This window comes from Numida meleagris, chromosome 1, assembly GCF_002078875.1.
Source record: "Numida meleagris isolate 19003 breed g44 Domestic line chromosome 1, NumMel1.0, whole genome shotgun sequence".
NCBI lineage: Eukaryota > Metazoa > Chordata > Aves > Galliformes > Numididae > Numida > Numida meleagris.
Window position 1 is genome coordinate 48,856,652 of NC_034409.1, and position 22,473 is coordinate 48,879,124.

The 22,473-nt window shown below is 46.4% G+C and overlaps 3 protein-coding genes across 3 annotated transcripts in view; 2 read left to right on the forward strand and 1 right to left on the reverse strand.

Moving 5' to 3' along the window:
* The window catches only part of LOC110408675 (histone H2A-IV), a 42,902-nt gene extending 42,468 nt beyond the window's left edge, over nucleotides 1-434 (forward strand). The window contains exon 3 of the mRNA XM_021417710.1: nucleotides 1-434. This exon is cut by the window's left edge and continues 346 nt beyond it. Within this exon, the coding sequence (XP_021273385.1) occupies nucleotides 1-97 (97 nt within the window). The 3' untranslated portion in view covers nucleotides 98-434.
* LOC110408485 (histone H1.11R-like) lies at nucleotides 574-1,308 on the reverse strand. Its single transcript, XM_021417266.1, has one exon. It carries the CDS (start codon nucleotides 1,298-1,300, stop codon nucleotides 638-640), a length of 663 nt encoding a protein of 220 aa, XP_021272941.1. The 5' UTR covers nucleotides 1,301-1,308; the 3' UTR covers nucleotides 574-637.
* APOLD1 (apolipoprotein L domain containing 1) lies at nucleotides 14,849-19,975 on the forward strand. The gene is made up of 2 exons (XM_021376423.1): nucleotides 14,849-15,081; nucleotides 17,400-19,975. Exon 2 carries the CDS (start codon nucleotides 17,409-17,411, stop codon nucleotides 18,147-18,149), a length of 741 nt encoding a protein of 246 aa, XP_021232098.1. The 5' UTR covers nucleotides 14,849-15,081; nucleotides 17,400-17,408; the 3' UTR covers nucleotides 18,150-19,975.

Here is a 22,473-nt window from a genome sequence, read left to right on the forward strand (position 1 = left end):
GGGCAAGGTCACCATCGCGCAGGGTGGGGTGCTGCCCAACATCCAGGCCGTGCTGCTGCCCAAGAAGACCGACAGCCACAAGGCCAAGGCCAAGTAAGAAAAGCTGAGGACAGTGCCTGGAAAAAACCAAAGGCTCTTTTCAGAGCCACCAACAAATTCATGAAAAGAGCTTCAATCTGATTACACTTAATTGAAGGGTGACAAAAAAAGCATACACTATTTAAGGAAAAGTTCAGCGGAAGCTTAAAAGCGAATTCCCGCAATCTAGAGAGGAACATAGAACTGCCTGTATTTCCCTCCCGCCCACACTTCCTCAAGCCCCGAGGAGTGGCTGCGCTGCACTCCCGGAGAGCGATGACAGCCGCGGCCCCGCAGCCAATCCGCGCGCACTGCGGGCATTTCAAAGCTATCGCAGCGCCGCTTCCAAGCAGCGCAGAGGGGTAGCGTCACGGCTGTCTGTAGCGCACTCTGCCCAACCCGACCTTAAACACGAGTTGTAGTTTTCAAATCACCTTCTCGGAAAGTCTCCAAAAAGGTGGTTAAAACCAGTATTTCAGCTCTTTTTGGGAAAACTTGGGTGGCTCTTAAAAGAGCCGTTGGGTTTAAAAGCGGGTCAAGAACTTTCTTCCACAGGGGTTTACTTCTTCTTGGGGGCCGCCTTCTTCGCCTTGGCTGCCTTGGGTTTGGCAGCCTTGGGCTTGGCAGCTTTGGGCTTCACTGCCTTGGCTGGGCTCTTGGTGGCTGCCGCCTTCTTGGGCTTGGCAGCCTTGGTTGCCTTCTTGGGGCTCTTGGCCGCCTTCTTGGTGACAGCTGCCGCCGGCTTCTTGGCTTTCTTGGGGCTCTTCTTCACTGCCACCACCTTCTTGGGCTTCTTGGCAGCAGCCGCCGGCTTCTTGGCTGCAGCCTTCTTGGGCTTGGCTGCAGGCGCCTTCTTCTTGGGAGCCTTCTCCTTCACCTCGCCCGGCTTCTTGCTGAGACGAAACGAGCCAGAGGCACCGGTGCCCTTGGTCTGCACCAGGGTGCCCTTGCTGACGAGGCTCTTGAGCCCCAGCTTGATGCGGCTGTTGTTCTTCTCCACGTCGTAGCCGCCGGCGGCCAGCGCCTTCTTGAGCGCGGCGAGGGAGAGCCCCTTGCGCTCCTTGGAGGCGGACACGGCCTTGGTGATCAGCTCGGTGACGCTGGGGCCCGCGGGCTTGCGGGCTTTGGCGCCGCCCGCCGCCTTCTTCGGCTTCTTGGCGGCGGCCTTAGCGGCAGGGGCCGGGGCGGCGGCGGGCGCTGCAGCAGGAGCAGTCTCAGCCATGGCAGCGATTCGCGCAGCACTGCTGACGGCGGCCGTGGCGCTCCCATTTATAGCAGCGCAGCGGGCGCTGATTGGTGCACGCTGCCCCGCCCCTCTCCGCCGCCGCTCGGCGCTCGGCGGCTCTGCTTGTGTTTCTTCGGGGAGAATAAAGTGTGTTTTTTATACTTTGTCCGCTACGAAACCGCCCTTTCTCTACATCTGAGGGAGCGTTTGGGGGTCTATATTCACCTGTCGTTGTCTTGTTCTAGAAAGAGTTGCGTTCCGGCGCAGAGGGGACGATAAATCCCGTGTCCTGCAACCGAGCGGTCCTTCCGAGGGCGAAAGTTTTGTTTTTCTTTGTAAATTACAAATTCTCCTTTAATGTTAGCGCGAAAGGACAAACTCGGCGTCAATCTCCAGAGGGTCTTCTTTCCCTCTGAGCAGGAAGCGGGCGGCCAGAGCCCCGCTGTTCCGAACCACACGGCTCCAAAGCTGCCGAGGTAGCACAGCTGCCGGCAGCAGTGCCTGCGCGCTGCTCGCCCCGCTTCACTCCTCCGCCACCGCCAAGCGCTCCGTTGGGGATATTTCTCCCCAAACTTCCCAAGCTACGATTCCCAGCGTGTCTGTGTGGCATAGGAGATGGTGTACAGTTTATGCACCTCCGGATGGGAGGCTTTTCGTGCAACCCTTTGCTGCTGTGAACGTGGCACAGGGAGCTTTAATGGTAATGGCTGGGCAGGGACATGAAGACCAAATATGAAAACGTTTGTGTCGAACAGCTGAGACACGTGGAAGCCTCTGGCACACTGGAACAGGCCACAAAGCTAAAACATGCAGTGCTATTTATGTACAGTGTGTTGGTGTGATTCAGTAACATGGAAATAATGGACAGAGCGCATCTGCAGGGGATGTGAAAATGCCACTTCATGCTTATTTTGACTCCAAAATAGGAAGAAAAATCACCATCTTTACCCTTACCTTTGGCTGCAGTGTGCAGTGACCCGAAGCTGTTTGGATCTAAGCATGCTCACTTCCCTGTCAGCTAACACTTTCTGTGTATTTTGGTACTTGGCAGGATTTCCTCGTTCATTTATCTTAAAGTTTGTCCATTCACAGCCTTCACCCATCGTATTGCTGCATTTGTGCCTAACGTGTACCAATTGTTCTTGCAGGGTGCTGACCAGATGCTCAGCTTCATTGTTTCAACAAAACGGAAGATTGGTGGCAGAGGAAAAAAAAAACACTTCACTCCCTTCTCCCATTCCACCACAGGGAAGGTGAATAGAAATCTTCGTCTCTCCCACTTCTGCTTTCTCTCTGACCCTTCCTCATCACTGAGGTTTCCCAGCTGAGCATTATTCCTCAGGCAGGGAGGGTGGCTAGGATGGAAAATCCATCAGATCTGGATGCTGGTAGTCCAAGCAGCGCTGGAAGCAGGACGGCTCGTAGAGCAATATTCCCTAGGGATTTTACAATGGCAATATAACTCAACCGTAGGCCAGATGTACTTCATGTGGCAATAGCAGGCATAGAGTTGAACAGTGAAATTGGTCATGTCTCCTAAAGCTCCCCACGTTCAGGTGGATGATTACCTCTGCTCCATCACGTGAAACCCTTGTAAAACCCCATGTCCTCTAAGAACTAATCTTGTTACAGGTTCTGTAAGCTGAACCTCTTTGTGCTCGCTAACTGTTCCCACATTGTGGTGCCCGTGCTGGGGTTGGGACAGAAGCCTTTCTACCCCACAATAAAACACTTTTCTTCATTCTCTGCAACTCCTATTTTGCAAGAGCAATAATACAGCACAATAGAAGATTTTTCTCCAGTCCGTAATTTGATATTCTTAAGACTGTTTTCCTCTGAGTGTTAAAAATCTTCCACACACAGAGTCTGATGGAATACAGCTGTGTGCCTGAACCCTATATAGCAGTGATAACTACAACACCCACCATCTCCAGGGGAAGAGCCTCTCAACATGTGCCAGAGCAGCACTGCAGCACATTGTTGCGGTCCTTATTCCACTTTTGAAGCCATTGGGCTCCATCAATTTGTCTCCATCAAAAATGGCCATTTCTCAACTTGAAACAGTTTTTGAAATCATTTTAAGGACTTCTGCATGTTTGATTTTTCTGTTTATATGTTTACTCCATCATTCCCTTTTTACTGTTTGGAAGACAATACATTCTCTTTGCAGAAGAAAGCAGCAAAGCTGTGATGTTAGGAGGGAGAGTGGATAAGTACCAACGAAAACTAAAGCATTCAAGGCAATGTGAATGCAGCACCACTTCATTCAACAGTGAATGTGAAAGCACAAGGATGGAGATTTGCCGTCCTCCCCCAAGTGCAGCAATTCCCTGTGTGTGACTAGCAGCATGAGAAGCTGGAAGTTATGCGCCAGAGGTTACCACTGTAGTCATACTGAGGCTTAATTAGGATATGCAGAGGTAGTATATATTTCCCTGCAATGCAGACACAGAAGAAGAGCAGATAGGGAGGATACTTGCTGGAGAGATTCTCCCTCCTTCCTTCCTCTTAACCATTTGTCATCGCAATTACAGCAAGCTTTGCTGCCTCAGGTTAGATGAGGTGACCATCAAGAGATAACAGGACCTCGGAGCTGTTCTATGCCGTTGGTTTCTGAGCACTTCCAAACATAGTCAGAGCAATCAGCATGAGGCAGCTTAGGCTGCAGAGCGAGATCTGAAAACCTCTTTGGAGCACTTCCAGCCAGTGTGATAAATGTAGATTGTTATAACCAATAACATATGCCTACTATAAAGAAAACATATCACAATTCAAAACAAACTTCAAGCCTACGAGACAATAAGAATTGCAAGATAAGGGCAATTTTCCATTTTTTTTCCTCGTCCCTTTTAAGTTACTTAACCCTGCACTAGGTGAAGAAGCATAGCAGCCACCACCACTGAAATCACCGGTCCTAGGGAGACCACCTTATAGAGATTTACCATTTATCTTTTTCTATACATACTCAGGATAATTCTTCCTGAATTTATTTGCTTCTCTTCCTCCCCTTTCTTAGAAGTTTTTCACTTGCCATTGGTTTTTAAGCACATTTTTCATGTTTCTACACCTTCCTAAACAAGTAGAGGCCACATCCGCTTTAGAGGTGGGAGAACTGAGAGTCACTCGTCCACACTTCTTAGAAATTAAATTATTTTGATCCTCCAACTTTCGTCTGGCTCGGATTTTCCACCCTCCTGCTGTTGAGTCAACATATGAACTCTCACCATTTCCTGCTAGGAGGAAGACAGTTCAGAGATGATTCATTTAATTTGACAGCAAAATAAATAAAACAAAAAATACAGCAACATAAAAAAAATCCAATGAATCAGTTTGCTTATTTTCACTTCAATTTGTAACAAAGCTCAGCTCCCTCCTGTACACACACAGGCCGAGTGGAGATGTCAGCCCACAGGTGGGGGTGGGATCAGGCCATGGGGTAACACCTCACAGACACTCAGGATGGCTGAGGTTGGCAGCACCTCTGGGTCTGTCTGCCCCAAGCCCCACTCAAGCGGAGACACCCAGGACAGGGTGCACAGGATCACATCCAGATGGGTTTTTGAGTATCTCCAGGGAAGGAGATCCCTCAACCTTCTCTGGGCAGCCGGTGCCAGTGACCTAAGTTGAAAGGACATACCCACCGGCAAGTCACAAAGCCCTAAGGGGGCTGGTAGGAAGAGCCATTTGCTCACTAAGGCAGCCAGTCTCGTGCTTCTGGCTGCTCCATCCTGGGCCTTCCATCCTGGCCTGTCCAGAGCAGAAAGGCCACAGCAATGTGTGTCTGGCTGCTGTGACAAACGATCCCCTCCTCTCCCTGTGCTGCTGCTGATGTTCCCTGCACTTTTCCATGAGGCCACTGGGATGCAGAGCCTGCAAAGGAAAGGGGCACCCATGTCCAGCAGCTGAAGTGCTGCCCTGAGCTCAGCGCAAAAATAGCTGCTGACATCACGGTGCCTGCAAGAACAGGGGGGCTGCGTGGGGCTGGGCAACCAAACATCTTTGGAGAATGGCTAGAGGAGGATGGATTCTTCTAGCCGGTTCTTTCGTCACCTTCGTTTGAACGTATGCAAGGTGTGCTATGTACATAGCTCAGTCTGGGGACTCTGAATCCACTTGTGTTTCTTGTTCCTTTTCCACTGGACACCTCTGGTAGTTTTCCACTGATGGACAATTTCTAAGAGTTTTTAGAAATTACCAGTGAGCAACATCCATAGAATGCCTTAGGTTGGAGGGGACCTTAAATATCATCTTTTTCCAACCTCAGTTCTTTCCTTCCTTCCTACTGGTACATATTGAAATGAGAAATTCCTGTGACAGCTGCTCTATTCAAGAAAAAAAAAAGAAATTTTGTCCCAGGTGAAAGATTCCCATTGCTCTGCGGATGCCTCTCCTTCACCAATGTATATAAAGAAAAAAGCACTGTGGCCTCAAAGACCAAATCAAGCTCCTCACATCCAGCCATCTAGAATCAGAATGAAACACACTTAGAAATGGGGAAGTCCTACCCTCCTGTTGTGAATGAGCCCAGAGCAAGGGAATTTAAAATCATGGCCTGATCAGCACTACTGAAGCTGTGCTGGCTCCCAGGGCAGCTTCAGGGAGCACTCACTTGAAACGGAGGCCACCATTCAGCATTTAGCAATGAGCAAATCTCCAGCTTCCTCTTTATCTTTGTTTCCCTGAGAGTCAGAAGGGTTTGTGCTAAGGCACCTCCAAAGCTCATTGAGCTCTCATTAAAGATTGCTGCAGAACAGCCAGAAAGTATGAGCTGCCTGCAGCTTCGGGTTGGTACCAAAGGTCCTGGATTCAGACTGATGTTATTTTTGAATATACAGCAGGAAATGCATCAGCCTCCATATGCTTCCTGAAATATGAAAGGTGGTGAGAAGTAGGCAGCCTGATTGCTAACATCTCCTTACAGCCTACTGTGCTAAGGGAGGAAAACTCCCCTACTGTGGAGATTTTGGGGAAGGAGACTGCTTTTTTTTTTTTGTTGGGCTCCCTCATGACAACTTACCATGTTAAGAACTTCCTACAGAATTGCTAAAGAAAAGATAGTGCTTCAGGTGCAATACTTATTCTGTAATGAGGCTGAAGGCAGAAGGATGCTCATCTTCTGATACCTCTCTAAAGAGGCACAAAGGGGAGCAGAATACTTGCTTTCTGAGCCTTCATCCAGTTCCCTGTTCAAGCAAGGGTCTGGGACAAGAGGCCATGTCCAGTCTCTCTACCCAGTTCCCCTTCTTTCAGCCTGCAGAGCTGCTTTAGATGTGAAAAAGTTTTTCTAGAGCTCTAACATTCTGTACAAAATCCTGCCTCCTGATCTGTACAGTCACTCAGTCTCGGATGTACCACAAATATGAAATAAAATGAGCTTAGAAGTGGGCCCTCAGGACACTCAAAGAGATGCCAGTGTGAATAAGTTTAGCCTCATGGATTTGGATTAAAATCTGACCTAAGCATGAAGAATTCGTTTTGTTCTTAAAAGCAGAGTCCACAGCCAGTCTCCAAGGCAGCTTTGTCAAATTCTGTACATTTGGAGGCAGGATGCTTGGCGTGCATTGCTGTGTCCTGTAGCAGGACCCTTCTCGCCCATCTGGCCTAAAGCATTGCTGACAGCCACCTTCAGCTGGAGTTCTCTGCACATAAAGTGCAGCCCAGATCACAGACAAGCTACATTCATTTTATCCATAATCTGTCCCATTTCCCAAACTTCTCACTGTACCAGCCTACATGAGATGTAGGAAGCAAGCTGTTTTTTTCCTTTCTTGCACCTTGTTAGCATAAATACACATCCAGCTACACAACTCAAAGCTATTACTTCTGTACAGCAATCTGCACCCCTTAAAGAAACAAACAAGATTTTCCAGTGTAGTGAGCAGCATTTGGTCCCTAAAGAGGAAGAAGATGGAACAGTTTTAAGAAAACCAAATATAAATTTTGATTGATCATTAAAGTGAGTGGATACAAGTCCATTTAGAAAAGGAGGAACCTGCTGAGTGGGAAGGTGCCACCCTCACCCTGCTGCTTCCCAGCACAGCTCTGTGGCTGGGAGCAGGGCTGGGCTGTCTCACTGCAGTGGGAAGGATGTTGCAAGAGACAAAACAGGTCTGCGCTGCAGCGCTGGATGGTTAACTAAGAACAATCCCATGTGCACTTTCCTGTGGGACTTTGTGTTCTGTGTTGCCAGACTTGTCCCTGCATCTCATCTCTAACTTGAATAAACCTGCACAGAAACCAGCACAGCCTGCACAGCCCTTGTGTCCATCATCAAGTAGGATGCTGTCGCTTTAGTCACCTCGGGGGGTGCCAACATCTGGCTGATATGCAAATGAGGCCACTTGCAAATGTTCTTCATTCTAAACAGCCCTCCTCAAAGCAGGGAAAGAGGGATGCAAGCGCTCCATCTCAGCATCTGGCGAGGCACAGGAGAGCCAAGAAGTGGTTGTAAAGGACATTACAGCAGCTGGATATGCCTCCTCCCAAACACTGAGCTCAGCACAGATGTTGCAGCAGTACCTGCATGAGCGATGTTTGGGAGTTACAGAAGGAAGCCTTACCTAAAACTTCCTCCATGCATTGCATCGTCACAGTGTGCAGCCCCAGGCTGGAAAGTTCTGGGGCTCTTGGAGGTAGAGATGCTCTAAGCAAAAGCATCCTTGCTCCTAGCAGCAGCAAATGGCATAACGGGGACTCTGCCCTCCTCACTGCAGCTCTGATGCCTCTTGTGTTAACTTATTCCCAGCTTCTCAGCTTGAATGAGGCCTCAGGCTCATATTGCATTTCTGCTGGTATTCACTGATACAAAAGCTTCTCTAAGGATACAACTGTACCAGCATTTTAGCTAGCTGTATTGTCTGCAAAGCTCACTGTCTCACTGTTCACCTCTTTTTCCAGGTCATTTAGTATCTGTGTTTAGTAGCCTGGATCTTAGTGCAGACCCCTGCAGGCTTCAACATTGACCTTTTCTTATTTAGTCCTCTGCTTTTTTTTTTTCAGTCTTTGATCTCATATTTATCCATGCTTCATTTTCCCTTTTATCTTCCTGCTGAGTTTTCTTTAAGATCTTTTCAGAGAGGCTTTGTCAAAAGCCTCTGGAAGCTCAAGCAGATCACATCGACCAAATCACTCTTCTCCACATACTAGATGACCCCATGAAAAAAAACCTCCATGATGTTTACAAGGCAGGACCTCCCTTTGCATGCCAAAACCATGCTGACTTGATTGGAAAAGCTGTATTTATCCAGGAGATTGTGCTGAGCCTTGTTACAGCTCTGCTGGTGTGGCTGGCACAGCCGTAGCTGAGCCCTGCAGTCCTGTGACCTGACAGGCTCTCAGACAGGGTTTTTACTGCTGCTGTGATGGATGGGGGATTTAGTAATAGTTTTGATTTTTTTAACAAGAGACTCATCTAATCCCTTTTTGGATAGCTCAGTTATATTTTATATTTTATCCGCTAGAGTTTATGTTCTTCCTGTATTTTTTGCGCAGACACACCTGCAGCTTTTTGAATGATGCTTTCTTACCCTCAGCCCTCCCTGCTGTTATCAGTGCTGGTATTTTCTTTCCCTTTTTCAAGCCTTTCTGTGTGAGCCCTGCCATTTTGTTCCCAGCATGGTCAGTCACTTCAGCCATATCCACCCACCTGTGAAGTCTTAATACTTCCAGATGTTCCTTTGAGTTTCTTTCTGCCAGCTTAAGGTTTGCAAAGAGCCTACCATATCAGCATCTTCCTTTAAAGTAAGGAAGGTGATAACTTCCATTTTCTCTCTGCCTTGACTTGAGCGAGGTTCATAAGGATGTCTTATGAATCTGGATGACCCAACTGGCTTCTCCAAGCAAGTAGCAAGGGGCACTATCTGGTTGTTCAAAATGCTGCATTTGATCAAACACTAGTAGAGAGAATCATGGAATCACAGAATTGTTACGGTTGGAAAAGACCTCTAAGATCACCCAGTCTAACTGTCAGCTCATCCCCACCATGCCCACTAACTGTGTCTCTCAGTGTCTCATCCACACAGTTCTTGAACACCTCCAGGGACAGTGACTCCACCACCTCCTTGGGCAGCCTGCGCCAGTGCAGCGTTGCTCTTTCTGAGAAGAAATTTGTCCTCCTCCTCTGTGCCTTTGTGCTTCTCAGGATGATGCCATTTTTAGTAAGTATTTTTTAAAACTGCACATGTTTGCGCACAAAGAGGTCACTCAATCACGCCCCATCCTTATGGCTTCTGCTCATCTTTTTGGGTGTATCTGCAAATGCACGGAAGTGCCTTCTCTCTCAGGTTTCCTTTCCTCCCTCCCATGCTCTGATCGGGAGGGTGTCAGGAAACAGGACAAACCCACTCGAGCCAAGAGCTGCTGACCATCTTCATTCTCTCTTTAAATTGCTTCAGGGACATGGGGCAATGGTGCACACAGCACACATCTGAACCAGTAGCCTGGGAGAAGTGCCAAGTGTCAGTCCCCCTTACACCCTGGCTCCATAGCAAGTCACCTTCCTCTCTCATGGAAACCTAGGCAGACCTTGTGGGAGTGGTGAGTTGCACTTGATAGGTCTCCCATTAGTAGATTTGGTCCTTGGCTTGAAAGATATTGTCAACTCCTTCAAGAGACTACCAGGACATCCTGGGGAACACATAATAATTTCTGAGGTCTTCACATCAGGTTTTTCCTCAATGGTAATGCTAAGAAAGGTATAAAAATGTCTGGCCTTCACCAAGGAAGTATTTTGCTTTGTCCCTCTCTCTAAGCGCACTGGCAATAGAAGAGAACATTTCTGATTATTGTTCCTAGTCCTGATGGTTACCACAGGCCGTCTCTGGCCCAGAGTCTTCCCTGTGGTTGAAGTTAAAAACTATTTCCTCGACCTTCAGTCGGAGATGCATCTCATTCAGTTTCAAAGCTCTTCAGGGATTTACCCCCAGTCCCATTTATTCACCTGCTGAAACTCTCCCTTGAGCAAGGAGAAAGAGCCATCCCCAAAGGCTTGTTCGGCTCATCTCTTTCAGGCATCTGCTCTATAATAACTTTAAATTAAAATTAATTATTTTTAATATTTTTATTTATATATTTATATATTTATATTTTTGATTTGGTGGAGTTTTCCCCTGTGTGCCTAGATCTTTAGAGACAGGTGAGCAGTCTTTTCTTCCGTCCCTTGTAACACCTTTCCATCATGTAGTCCTTCTGTCATTACACCTCTTGTATCATCTTTCCAGCATGTTGATCTTACTGACTGTTACAGATGATGAAGGAATACAACTGTGACACATGACTGTGACTATCTCAGGGCATGTCAACTCCCTCTTTATGAAATTTATAGAATTTCAAAATATGAAATTTATATTTATTTTGGGCCTAAATGATGGCATTGGTCATTATCAAAAGTTGGCATCATTGATAAAAATGGCACAGAACTGATAGGAAGACCTGCAATGCAGCCTCTGTCTATCCAGATTGTTCCATCTCCAAAAGCTACATTTGATAACTAATGCTCTTATATAAAATTTTCAGCTATTGTTATGAATATCAGGTATCTCCCTCAACTAGCTGCGAATGATGTGCAATGCAACAGCTGGTTAAAGTGAAGGAAGGAAGAGATGAATTGAGATTAAACAAAGGCAAAAATTCTAAAGCCATAACCTTTTCCTTTCACATATTTAAGAATAAATGCTGGAGTTCATAAAGATTGTAAACTCTGTTTTCCTTACAAAATATCAGTGCACTCCCAACATTTTTTTTTTGGTCCTATTAGTTCTAAATGTTACATCTACCCAGGAATCTGTTATTTCAAGGCTCCTAAGATGAATTTTGAAGATTCATACTTAAGTTTTTTCAGTTTTTGCTCTCTTGCTAATGAGGTGTTGTTGGTGCCCTGCTTTACAACTGAGCTGCCTTTATTTCCCTTTATCACTGTGGTCTTGGGTGCAGTGCCCTCAGACCCAGGAGTACACAGAACAGAAATGTCACTGAAAGCTCCTGCACCAGCAGCTCTCCTCTGTCACTGTGTGCTCTCAAAGGGACATCACTGTGGTAAGAATTCAGACTCTTGTTTCCTTGGAGTCAGTGTTGCAGCACAAGCTCAGCCATGAAGAAGTCCACAAATAAAAGAGCCTCCAGAAGCCAGGTTACCTGATTTCTACAAGGTTGTTTTTGTAGCTCTGGAATGATTCAGCATCAGTGAAATGGCAATTATTCTCTGTTCTCTGTAGTGCTTGAGGGCATGGGCAGCCGGGCCCTCTCACTGTGGTGCTGATTCTGAAACACTGAGCAAGCCTGACTCAGTCCCATCAGCTGTGCCATAGGCAAGGCTTGAGACTCAGTGGGGAGCTGATTTTTTTGCGTGTCAGAGAGCACCTTGTGCCATGCACGAAACACGGAGTTAAAGGTGGTGGGTGACAGTGTCAGCTGGTCACAGAAGTTGATCACAGAAGTCTGCTCTCCATGTTCTAATCAATATTTGATCTCCGCAGATGCTGCTGGCAGTATTTTGACAAGTTAAGATGATGTTCTCATAATGTGAATGCTTGTTCACGGAGCAGGAACAGGTGTTAATGCACTGGCCTAATACAGGACTGTCCCATTCCTCCACCCTGGCCTGATCTTTCTTTCTCCAAAACCAATATTTTCTTTCCATTGAAATCATTCCCATGCAGGTGACCAGAGCCCTGAGCAGGCTGTCTCACAAATGCTTTGGAAAAAAAAAATTGTAGAATCATAGCATCATAGAATGATTAAGGTTGTGTGAAACCACTAAGATCACCTAGTCCAGCTGCCAGCCCATTCCCACCATGTCCACTAACCATGTCCTCAGTGCCACATCCACGCGGTTCTGGAACACCTCCAGGGGCGGTGACTGCACCACCTCCCTGGGCAGCCTGTGCCAGTGCAGCACCACTCTATCTGAACTTTTTCCTCGTATCCAACCCGAACTCTCTCCGGCACAACTTGAGGCCATCATCTCTCATCCTATCACTGTTACCTGGGAGAAGAGGCTGACACCCAACTCACTACAACCTCCCTTCAAGTCATTGTAGAGAGAGGTAAGGTCTCTTCTGCGCTCCTCCAGACTGAACAATCCCAGTTCCCTCAGCTGCTCCTCCTAAGATTTGTGTTCCAAATTTCCATCTACCAGAAAGATTACTAAAAGCCAGTGCAGCCTTTTTTTAATCTGATTTACTTATTTTTTTGTTTTGGATTATTTCAGGTTTTCTCTGAATGTGAATGAATATCTTTCTGTGAAGAGTTGAAATTTGTCATCAATTCAGTCTACCACCAAAAAATAAAAGACAGCTTTTAACCCTGGGATCCACCTGTTAAGGCTGAAAACATGACAAAACATCCCGTGTCATAAAGATGGTATTTGAAATTAAATGTACTTTTGATCAAAACAATATTAATAGAGGAAGTGTATCTTTGAAATTCTAGCTTCAAATGTCACACCGCAGTTGCTCCAAACAGCTTCAGAATAAACACTTCTGCCCTACATCCCTTCTGCTGGAGAGAATGAGATCAGAAAGACCAGTCTCTTCTGCCAAAACTCACTGGAAGGAAGAAAGCCCAAGCAATAAAACATCCTTCCTTCCCCTTGATTGTCATCTGCTCCCACAAATTGCCTTCGGAGCAGATTTTGCATGGGTCTGGCTTCTGCCCATTTTGAGAGGATGTGGCTAGATGGGAAAAGGGTGGAGCAGAGGGACAATTTTTGGCTAGGGCATTTATTTGTGAAACACCAGCTGTACCTCTTCCACCCTCCAGCCCCACATCTTCATGGGCCAAGAATGAGGGGACTGCAACAGCAGAGGTATTTGGATGAAAACATACAGCAGGCAGCACTGCTCAGTGAGGGTCAGGCATACCCCACCAGTCTTGAGGTCCCTGGGAGCTGCTTGGTGACTCAGCAGATGTCCTCACATCTGGGCAGCTGGGATGATGGTGCTGAAAGCCTTTCAGGAAGTTTACAATCAGGGTGGTGAGGCACTGGCACAGGTTGCCTGGAGAGGTAGTGTATGTCCCCAATGGAGACATTCAAGGTCAGGCTGGAGGGGCTCTGAGCACCCTGATCGAGCTGTAAGTGTCCCTGTTCATTGCAGGGGAGTTGGACAACATGGCTGTAGCTCTTCATGGGAAGTCTTTATTTCCTGGGTGTGCATCTTGTTATTGGGATGGGTTATGGGGAAATGTTCTCCTTGTGCAAAAGGTCTACCATGTTTGTCAACTGCAAGCCCTTGCCAAAGCTGATGTGCTCGAATTCAAGCATATGTTTGCTAAAACAAAGGGAAAGTTTGAAGCACAATTTCCCTCGGTGTCAAAATTCACCTTCCTATTAACATGGAATCTGTACAAAGTGTAACAGACAAAGATTGCTTATTTAAGAACCTTCAAAACAATGGTTTCTCTTTCCAAGTCTGTGGCAGGTTGAAGTAGCTCTTCAGTGCTATCAGTTTTTTAGTTCATGCTCAGTGTCGTGCAAGTCCACCCTGACAAAACACTTGACATGCCGCTTCACAGTCATTTTAAGATGGTCTAAAACTAAGCTGACACAAAATTGAACAGTCCCATCATTCTCCTCTCCCTGCCTGCTGCTCCACAGTCCTCGTTCCTTCTTTAGATCAGCTTCAGCAACCAAGTGGCTGTGCAACTCACAGTTCCCCCTCAGTGAGCAGAAGTGTCACACTGTCCCCAGCACCCTGACCACCTCATCCAGGCCACATCCTTTTGTCAGCACTGCTTCCATGCAACAGCAGGCAGCAGAGGAGGGGATCCAGTGGCCTTTCCTTCTGGTCATCGACTGCTGGGCAGGCACATTAGGGAAAGAACAGTGCCCATGGTTGAGAAATGACAAAGGAGATCACTCCTTTTGAAGGTTTGTGCATGCTTTTATCTACTCAGAAGGGGTAAGAATGGGAATCCAGAGCAACCATCTTACCATAGAGCCCAAGGGAAAAGCATAGAGCTGTGTCAGGGAAGGATCGAGTTGGATATCGGGAAAAAGTTCTTCACCAGAAGGTGGTGGGCATGGAACAGCCTCCTCAGGGCAGTGATCACGGCCCCAAGCTGCCAGAGTTCAAGAAGTGTCTGGACAATGCTCTCAGACACATGGTCTGATCTTTGTGTGGTCCTGTATGGAGGCAGGAGTTGGACTCGATGATCCTTATGTTTCCCTTCCAACTTGAGAAATTCTATGACTCCATGATTCTTTGATTTTCTGTGGAGCTGCTTCCCTTTTATGGGCTGGATCCCTGCTCCAGCTCGCACGCAGCACCGCTGCATGCAGCCAATCACAAGCACAGTTGTCCCAAAGAGCTGGGATTTTGAAAGTACACTGGCCTTGAATGAAGAAGCTGGCTGGTTGATGCTCTAGATATGGGAGGGGGGAAACTTCAGTCATCAAGTAATTGGTAGCTCGAGCACAGGGTAAAGTCAGTTGCTATTTCAGGGAAAGGAAAGGCAACTGCTCCCTGGAGGGAATGACTGCACTAGCTCAGAGCCAGGAATAGGCTGAGATTTTAATTTTTTTTTCCCCTAGACTTCAGGAAAAGCGAACACACAATGTTCATTCGCAAGGATCGTTTCCTGAACATGATGTGTGCTTGCTGTCCCGCAGGTCACTTTCCAGTGTGTCACATCCTTCTGCACAAGGGAGAGCAGGAAATGGCAAACTCCCAGTATGAGGCAAAGCATTCCCATTGCAGCAATTGGTCCACAGGAGCTATAAATTGGTCTCCTCCAGAAACAGACCAAAATTTGTCTGTGAGGAGGTCAGCCAGAAACTAAAGGTAAGTTTGAACCAGTATTTCTTTTGAATCTGTCTGAGTACTGTGCTAGGAAAGCATTTACAGTTTAGTTGCAGACTGGGACTAATGTACGCATTATTTCATAATGTTTTAAAAAACTATTTCTTATTATTTGTTAAAAAATTATTATTAATTTATTAACACATAGAACTCATTATTTACTCTTAATAGTAACTTAATTAAACAGTTATTGTGGGGGATTTTTCTCTAAGAGTAGGAGATGGCTTTGTTTTCCTTTATGCTGGCATAAATCTGTGCATTCAAAAGACGTGCATCACTGTCAGGCTGATGCTATAGATTAAATGACTACTAACTGTGCAAAGAGATGGCTGCTGGCATTACCAGAGACAGTTCTCCACAAGAAAATCTGCAGAACAAAATGTTAAGAAGCCACAGGAATCTATATATTTAATGATCATCATATTGATCTGTTACTAAGTCACTGATGATGTGCTCATTGCTTATTTTGATGCCGGTATCTGTTTAGCTTAGTTTTAGTCCTTGTGCCTTCAGCTTAATCTCTGACTATAGATTTAAAAATAAGAGGACACTGCCTTCAGCTAAGAAAAGCACAGTGGACCAAGTGACTCAAATAGCCCAAAGTTGATAAAGGCCTAAGAGAGACTGATATGATTGTTCTGATGGTCAGAGGGGGCAGAGGAGGCCCTAGAGGATTCCGTGTGAAATGGATTAGGAAAAGTAGAAAAGAAAAATGACAGCAAGAGTTACTTATTTACGCTCTTTAGGGTGGAAAGACTCCTAGTGATAGATGGTTTCCTTGTCCTGGAAGACAGGGAGTCTGCAGAACGAAAGCCCCGAGCAACCTAACCATACAGTGTGCCCAGTGTGAGGGATCAGGCCCCTCCGGTTCACACAATAATGAGGACTTAGAAAATGTGACTGCAGTAATTAATAGTTAAGTTTAGCTGGCCTTGAGACAAAATCTTTCAACTACAGAGTCTTATTTTGGTTATGAGGATGCAGTGGAATGCAACCAGCTTCTTAACTCCATGGCTAGATCTTGTTAAATGCAGAGGTAGTGCAGCCTTGTATATGGTGCAGTGATGTGGAGAGCACAAGCACTGCTCTCATCAGACAGCTGGTGATGCTACATCTCTCCTGTTGCTTCCTGTGCCTCAGTTGTCATCCATGTAAAACAGGAATAAGGATGCTGGCTTCCTTTGTAAAGCACTTTGTAACACTATGGCAATTTGAAAATGCTTACTGGAACATTTCCTTCTACCCTGGTGAAAAACATCAGAGAGAAAAGAGAGATCACACGGCTCTGAAGCCCTGAGGATTCACCATCTAGAAGGGAGATGTTTCCATAGCCAGCACTATTCCCCCAAGAAGACCCCCAGGAATGCGTACACTCAAAATGGGCTTGCTATTCTGATATGTCCTTCATAGACCTCTTAAACATGGTCTATGGACCTCTTAAACATGGTTCATGGGCTTCACTGTCACCATCACTGAGGATTCACAGCCATAGGCTGGACTGAGTGCTGCAAAACAATGATTCCCATCTTTGTCTGGACCTTGACGCCAGACTACAATAAGAAAGAAATGGTGTAGGACCTTGAGTTACTTGGGCATAAAGAGAGGAAGGATGTTCACAATCTCCGTCTGAGGCATTCCCAGCTCCTAGATGGAAAAACTAGACCTTGACCCCCCTCAGCAGCTTCCCTCTCTCCTTCTTTAATGGGAAAGGACCCCTCAATAGCAACCTAGGATTGGTGGCTTTTGTCTCCTTCAAAGTCTGGACTTTCCTGTGAAATATGCCCTTGAATATTGTAAATCCTCTGAATCCCATCAGTCGGACACCATCACATAGTTCTGGCAGCATTACTGTACTGGGTGCTGAGCCACTTAACCTTAATGGAATTCATGTCCTCTGGATTGGAAGAGACACTGCATGTTTTCACAGAAAACAACAGTGTAACAGTACCCCTGACCCCAGCCCTTAAGATCCTCGAATCATAGAATGACCTGAGCTGGAAGAGATCCTTAAGGGTCACGGTGTCCAACTCCTACGCAGATATTTTAGTCTTCTCAAGGGTGACAAAAAACTCGAAAAAATTCCTCCGTCTCAAAGTCAGGGTGGGGTAACTGAGCATATATATGTGTGTACGTGAGTGTGCACGTGTACGTGAGCATGTGCATGCGTGCAGACAGCAAGCCTTCCAAGCAGTAGGGCAAAGAGAGAAAATTGGCTGGATGCCATCCTTGGAATGGAGGTCAAGGCTAAGCAAGCCTTGCGCTTTTTATATAAATCCTAACCCATCTTCTTCTGTTTCTAGACGGAGGCCATGGAGAGGAACGGTGCTGCCCGTCCCCAGACACCAGACCCCACGCACCACTTCCACGTAGCGCTGCTGGATCAGCGACGGAGGCTGCGCGGTCAGATCGCTCACCTTCACAAAGTGGCTCGCAAAATCAACAAGCTTCGCAAAAGATCCCTGATTGCCAACATCAGTGGGAGCTCACTGACTGCCGCAGGAGCAGTCACGGCCATCGTGGGGCTGTCCCTAAGCCCAGCTACACTGGGAGCCTCCCTCCTGGCATCGGCAGTGGGTTTGGGCTTAGCCACTGCTGGGGGGGCTGTCAGCATCACCTCTGATCTCTCTGCCGTGCTCTGCAATTCCCGGGAGGTGAAGAAGGTGCAGGAAATTGCAATGACTTGTCGGAAACAGATGAGGGAAATCCTTGGCTGCCTGGAATTCCTCCGCCGTGGACAGGGCCCAGGGGACCCCAAGCTTCTCCAGTCGGAGAAGAGAGCGTCCATCTCCCTGTATAACTCCGTCTGCTTCATGGTTTTCTGTGGCTCCCACAGCTTCCTTGTGCCAGAATACACAAAAGAGGTCACAAAAGTGAGCCAGGCCATGCTCAAGGCCAAAATCCAGAAGCTGGCTGCCAACCTCGAGATCTGCACCAGGGCAATGGACGAAGTCTGTGAGCTCCTTGAGTCCAGGACAGAGCTTTCCCCTCGAATGAGGAAACTCAGCTTGGGCACTAGAACCACCGCTGAGACCCCAAGACCATCCAGCTGAAACAGTAATTGCCCCATAATGAAACCAGGCTTGAAAACACTACGTAACTGTAATCATTAGCACCATTACCTGTTGCTGTTGTAATATTGGTGGTGCTCATCCACATAGATGCACAGATCTCTTGTGCTTGATTTATATCTGAACACAAATCTCTCCCTGATACCAAGCCAGAGTTTACACACACACAGATACATCCCACTGCCTCACAGCAGCCCCCTGACTCAGGGTAGAGGTCATGATGGACATGTGGACTACTGGGTACATGGCCACTCCTCAGTTCCATGTTTCCCCATCCACCTCCAGGACTCTGCTTCCTCATGTAGCAGAAAGAAGTAGGTCAGCAGAGTGATGAAATCCCTGCAGTCCTGGTGCTGACTGACCCTGGTTTGTAATGAATGCTGAATGGGCTGTGACACCCTCAAAGATCCAGCAGCCACCAACTTCCAGTAGAGTACAGCCCCATTACCAAGGTACACCTGGGAAGGCTGTTGAAAGGAGCAGCCCCAGATATGACAGACTGTGTGGATGGCTCAGTCATCCCAGGGTGAAGCAGAGGAGCCAGAAACTGTTATCCTTTATAAAGAAACCTCTCCAGACTGAGAACTGTGATGTTTGTGTTCTATTTATTTACGTGAGATATTTTTAAAGTTTTGATATTGTATTTTAAGGTTTTGATATTTTATTTAAAGATTTTGTTTTCCTTTTAAAAAGAGGTCTCTGCTCCAAAGGAGTGCAGCTGTTCTTAGAGGCAAAGCAAGTCTGTGGCAAGTGAGAGCAAGTTACACGTTCTTTGGCTGTGAGGGGAAGTCCCTGTAGGAAAGGGAAAGCTGAATGCTGGTATTTATAAGATAGGTGAACTGTGGTTAACCAGTGACAGGTCTTAGAAACCAAAACAGGAAGAAAGAGTGGTCAGTGATCCTGGGACCAGAGCCTGCCCCAGGGGACTCTGTGAGGAGAAGAGTAAGTGTGCCTCTTGGAGCAGGGAGGGAAGAGCATGCTGGTGTTATGGTCTGAGCTGGAGACCAGCGGAGAGAGAAGCACATCTGAGACATGGTAGTGCCACTCTCTGTGCAAACAGCCTGTGAGACCCATGGTGGTTGTCTGGGAAGGGAGGAGGCAGCTTGCACAGTGAGCTACACCTATCCTTAGCAATGCTTCTCAGGGAAGGCTTTACATCAGCAATATATATACTGGTACTAATAGTCAACAAGGGTGCAGAAGAGTAGGATGATTCAGTGGTCAGGGCACTGAGGAAGCAGGAGGAATGACTTGAACGCAGTTTCAAGTGACTGTTCTGCTAAGGATGTCCTTTGTGATTTTCATCCCCTCAGTGCCTCAGTTCTCTGTGCAAAAATGGGAATAGTAGCACTTCCCTACCTCACAAGGATGTTTCTGGGACAAGTATTCTGAAGTGCTCAAGTGCTGTGGTGATGGAGATCATGTCAGTACCTGGAAGAGGTACAAGGAAGAGACTCCAAAATCTAGCTTGAGACAACCAGAGAACTTAATGCAGGGACAATTCCACCCCCACAAGTGGACCCCAGATGGTGAGGGGAACTTCCCTACGGTGCTGTGAATCAAAATGATCAAAAAGCCAATCTGTAATTCTATTGCACTGAGCAAACTCCTGGGAAGGGCTATACTCCGACTCAAAAAACTCAACTCCTTCTCAAGTTGTCTCTTCCTCTTATGACTTCAACATTTGTGTTGACGTGTAAAACAAAAGCTTTTGTCCCTCAGAATGTGACTCAGTTGTCTGTAATGCCCATGCCTGTTTGCCATAAAGGAAAAGTACACTGCTAGTTTGATTAAATGAATATGAAGTACTTTTGTGTCAGTGTTTCTCTGCACATCTGCATGTGATCACATTCCTGCCCCTGCCTCTGCTGCTTGATTTCACGCTTGAGACACTGGAGCTAAGGAATCTGTATGAGCAGCTGGGGGTGTGCTCAGAAAGGGAGAGTGAAAAGTAATGTCATCATTTGTGTATGAATGTACGTATTTATGTCTGTGTGAGTGTACATCCTGGTGTGCATGCTGGCCTCTGACACACAAACACCTCAAGGTGTATATATGCAAGCATGTATGTGTGTTTTTGGGGTGTAAACTGCATGCTGTGCAAAGGCAGACCTAGTACAACATTTTTCTTAGTGCTTCAGCATCTCGTGAGCCAGCTCCACCAGAATGGTTATGACTTCACCATTCTTTTGAGAAAGATGTTTTCATCATCACAAACTATTTTGCCTACCCTCTCCTCAATTTTCTGGCAATGCCATTTCTGTCTGCGTACCTTCATACAGGGAACAACATAGGAACAACAACACAGCTCTGAATGAGCTGATCTGAAAGAAGATTATGAAGTGGATAGCTCAGAGTTTCATGAGGGCTGGTTTGCTTTGCATAGCACAGCCCTGCACTGCAGTCACACCACTGTTTCAGCAGCTAAGGGCAAATCAGAGACGCTTTTACTTCCATTCCAGCTACATAAGCAAAAAATCGTTTTCCCTAGGTTAACTCTTCACTTGAGGTCAGGATATGTGGTGTTGTGTGGTGCAGATGTGTCAGTGCGATTGAACCTAAGGTACCATGCTTTGTTTGATGGCCCCCTTTCTACTTACTGGCTTGATTTCAATGTAGAATTAAAAGCAACATCTAGGGGAAGTGCCTTAGGTAAGTAGCTTTCTTTTTTTCATAGTAGTTATTTACCCTTCAAATTAGCAGATGTGTTGGTTGAACCCTTCCTTCAGCATCTGGGCACAGTGGAGAGAAGTGCATATATTGATCATTAGTCTGGGCTGATGATTATGAAGCCTAGCCTCTTGTTGCCATTCTTATTCTCCTTTTATTGAAAATGCTGCAGGGAAGAATGATCCACCTATGAAGCAGTAAAACAATCATCATTTTAACACAAACTCCCATAGTATGTTTGAAAGCATAATAAAAGGTATTTATAATAAAGAAGTCTGAACAGAGTCAGGGTGTGAGGCTGTGCCGATAGCCTCTCACTAGGCGTCCTGATGAGTGGACTGAATAATTTATCATCATTATTATATAATTGTCCATCTTGTGTTAGTATGCATCACTTATGAAATAGAATCACAGAATCATAGAATTGTTAAGGTAGAAAAAGACCACTGAGATCATCTAGTCCAACCGTCAGCCCACCTTCACCATGCCCAATAACCGTGTACCTCAGTGCCACATCCACCTGTTTCTTGAACACCTCCAGGGATGGTTACTCCACTGCTACCTGGTCAACCTGTTCCAGTGAACCACCACTCTTTCAGAGAATAACTTTTTCCTAATATCCAACCTGAACCTCCATTGGTGCAACATGGAGCCATTCTCTCTCTGTTACACCTCACCACAACCTCCTTTCAGGCCAATGTAGAGAGCAGTGAGGTCTCCGCTGAGCCTCCTTTTCTCCAGTCTGAACAGTCCCAGTTCCCTCAGCCGCTACCCATCAGACTTGTGCTCCAGACCCCTCACAGCTCCGCTGCCTTTCTCTGGACATGCTCCAGGGTCTCAATGTCATTTCTGTAGTGGGGGGCCCAAAACTGAGCACAATACTCGAGTACTGTGCTGAGTACAGAGGGAATAGTTGCCATTACGTCTGTACTAAAATTTGTCCATGTATGTGCCCACCCTGCCCCTCCTAAAGAAGACTGAGCTTTTAACATGCAGTAGGGTTAGGAATGTGCTTGGTCAAAAGCCAAGTCTAAAATCCCTGTAGAGAAAATTTTAAAGTCCGGTGTAATTTATGGTGCCCTGTTTTGAGAAGCACAAAAAGGGAATCATCATTTAGAAGTGATACATTTTTTATCACACCCAAGGACTCTCTTCAGCAGTTTAGGACAGTCAGAAACATTTGTTCAAAGCACATCTACTAACAGAATGGAATTACCCAAACTGAAGTTTATCAGAATAGATGGTGAACTGCTCCCCCTGCCCCCACCAGAACAGCACTTACCATATTATCTGAGAATTAAGCTCAACAAAGATTGAGTGACTTCCTGTCACATCCCTGGCTCCATTTCCTGAGGCATCCCAGGAACCATTACAAGGGCTCGTGTCTGTGTACTGGCCAGGCCTAACCTTTAGCACTAATGATACACAGAAAGCTCATGGCTCAAAATGTTACAATTTTTTGAACATGTGGTCATAGCTAGCATCTACACTGAGTATTTCCTTTTTTTTTGTTTGTTTGTTTGCTTTTAAATCATTGCTCCTGAGCACAGTGGGATGCAGCAGTTTCATTTCCACTGCTGCCCAGTGAATTGTTCCAGGTTTCCTTTCCTTTCCCTGTCATGCAGAGAGTTTGTTC

Excerpts from the sequence above, each read along its gene's own strand:
- APOLD1 (XM_021376423.1), top strand. The coding sequence starts at position 17,409 with ATGGAGAGGAACGGTGCTGCCCGTCCCCAGACACCAGACCCCACGCAC.
- LOC110408485 (XM_021417266.1), bottom strand. The coding sequence starts at position 1,300 with ATGGCTGAGACTGCTCCTGCTGCAGCGCCCGCCGCCGCCCCGGCCCCT.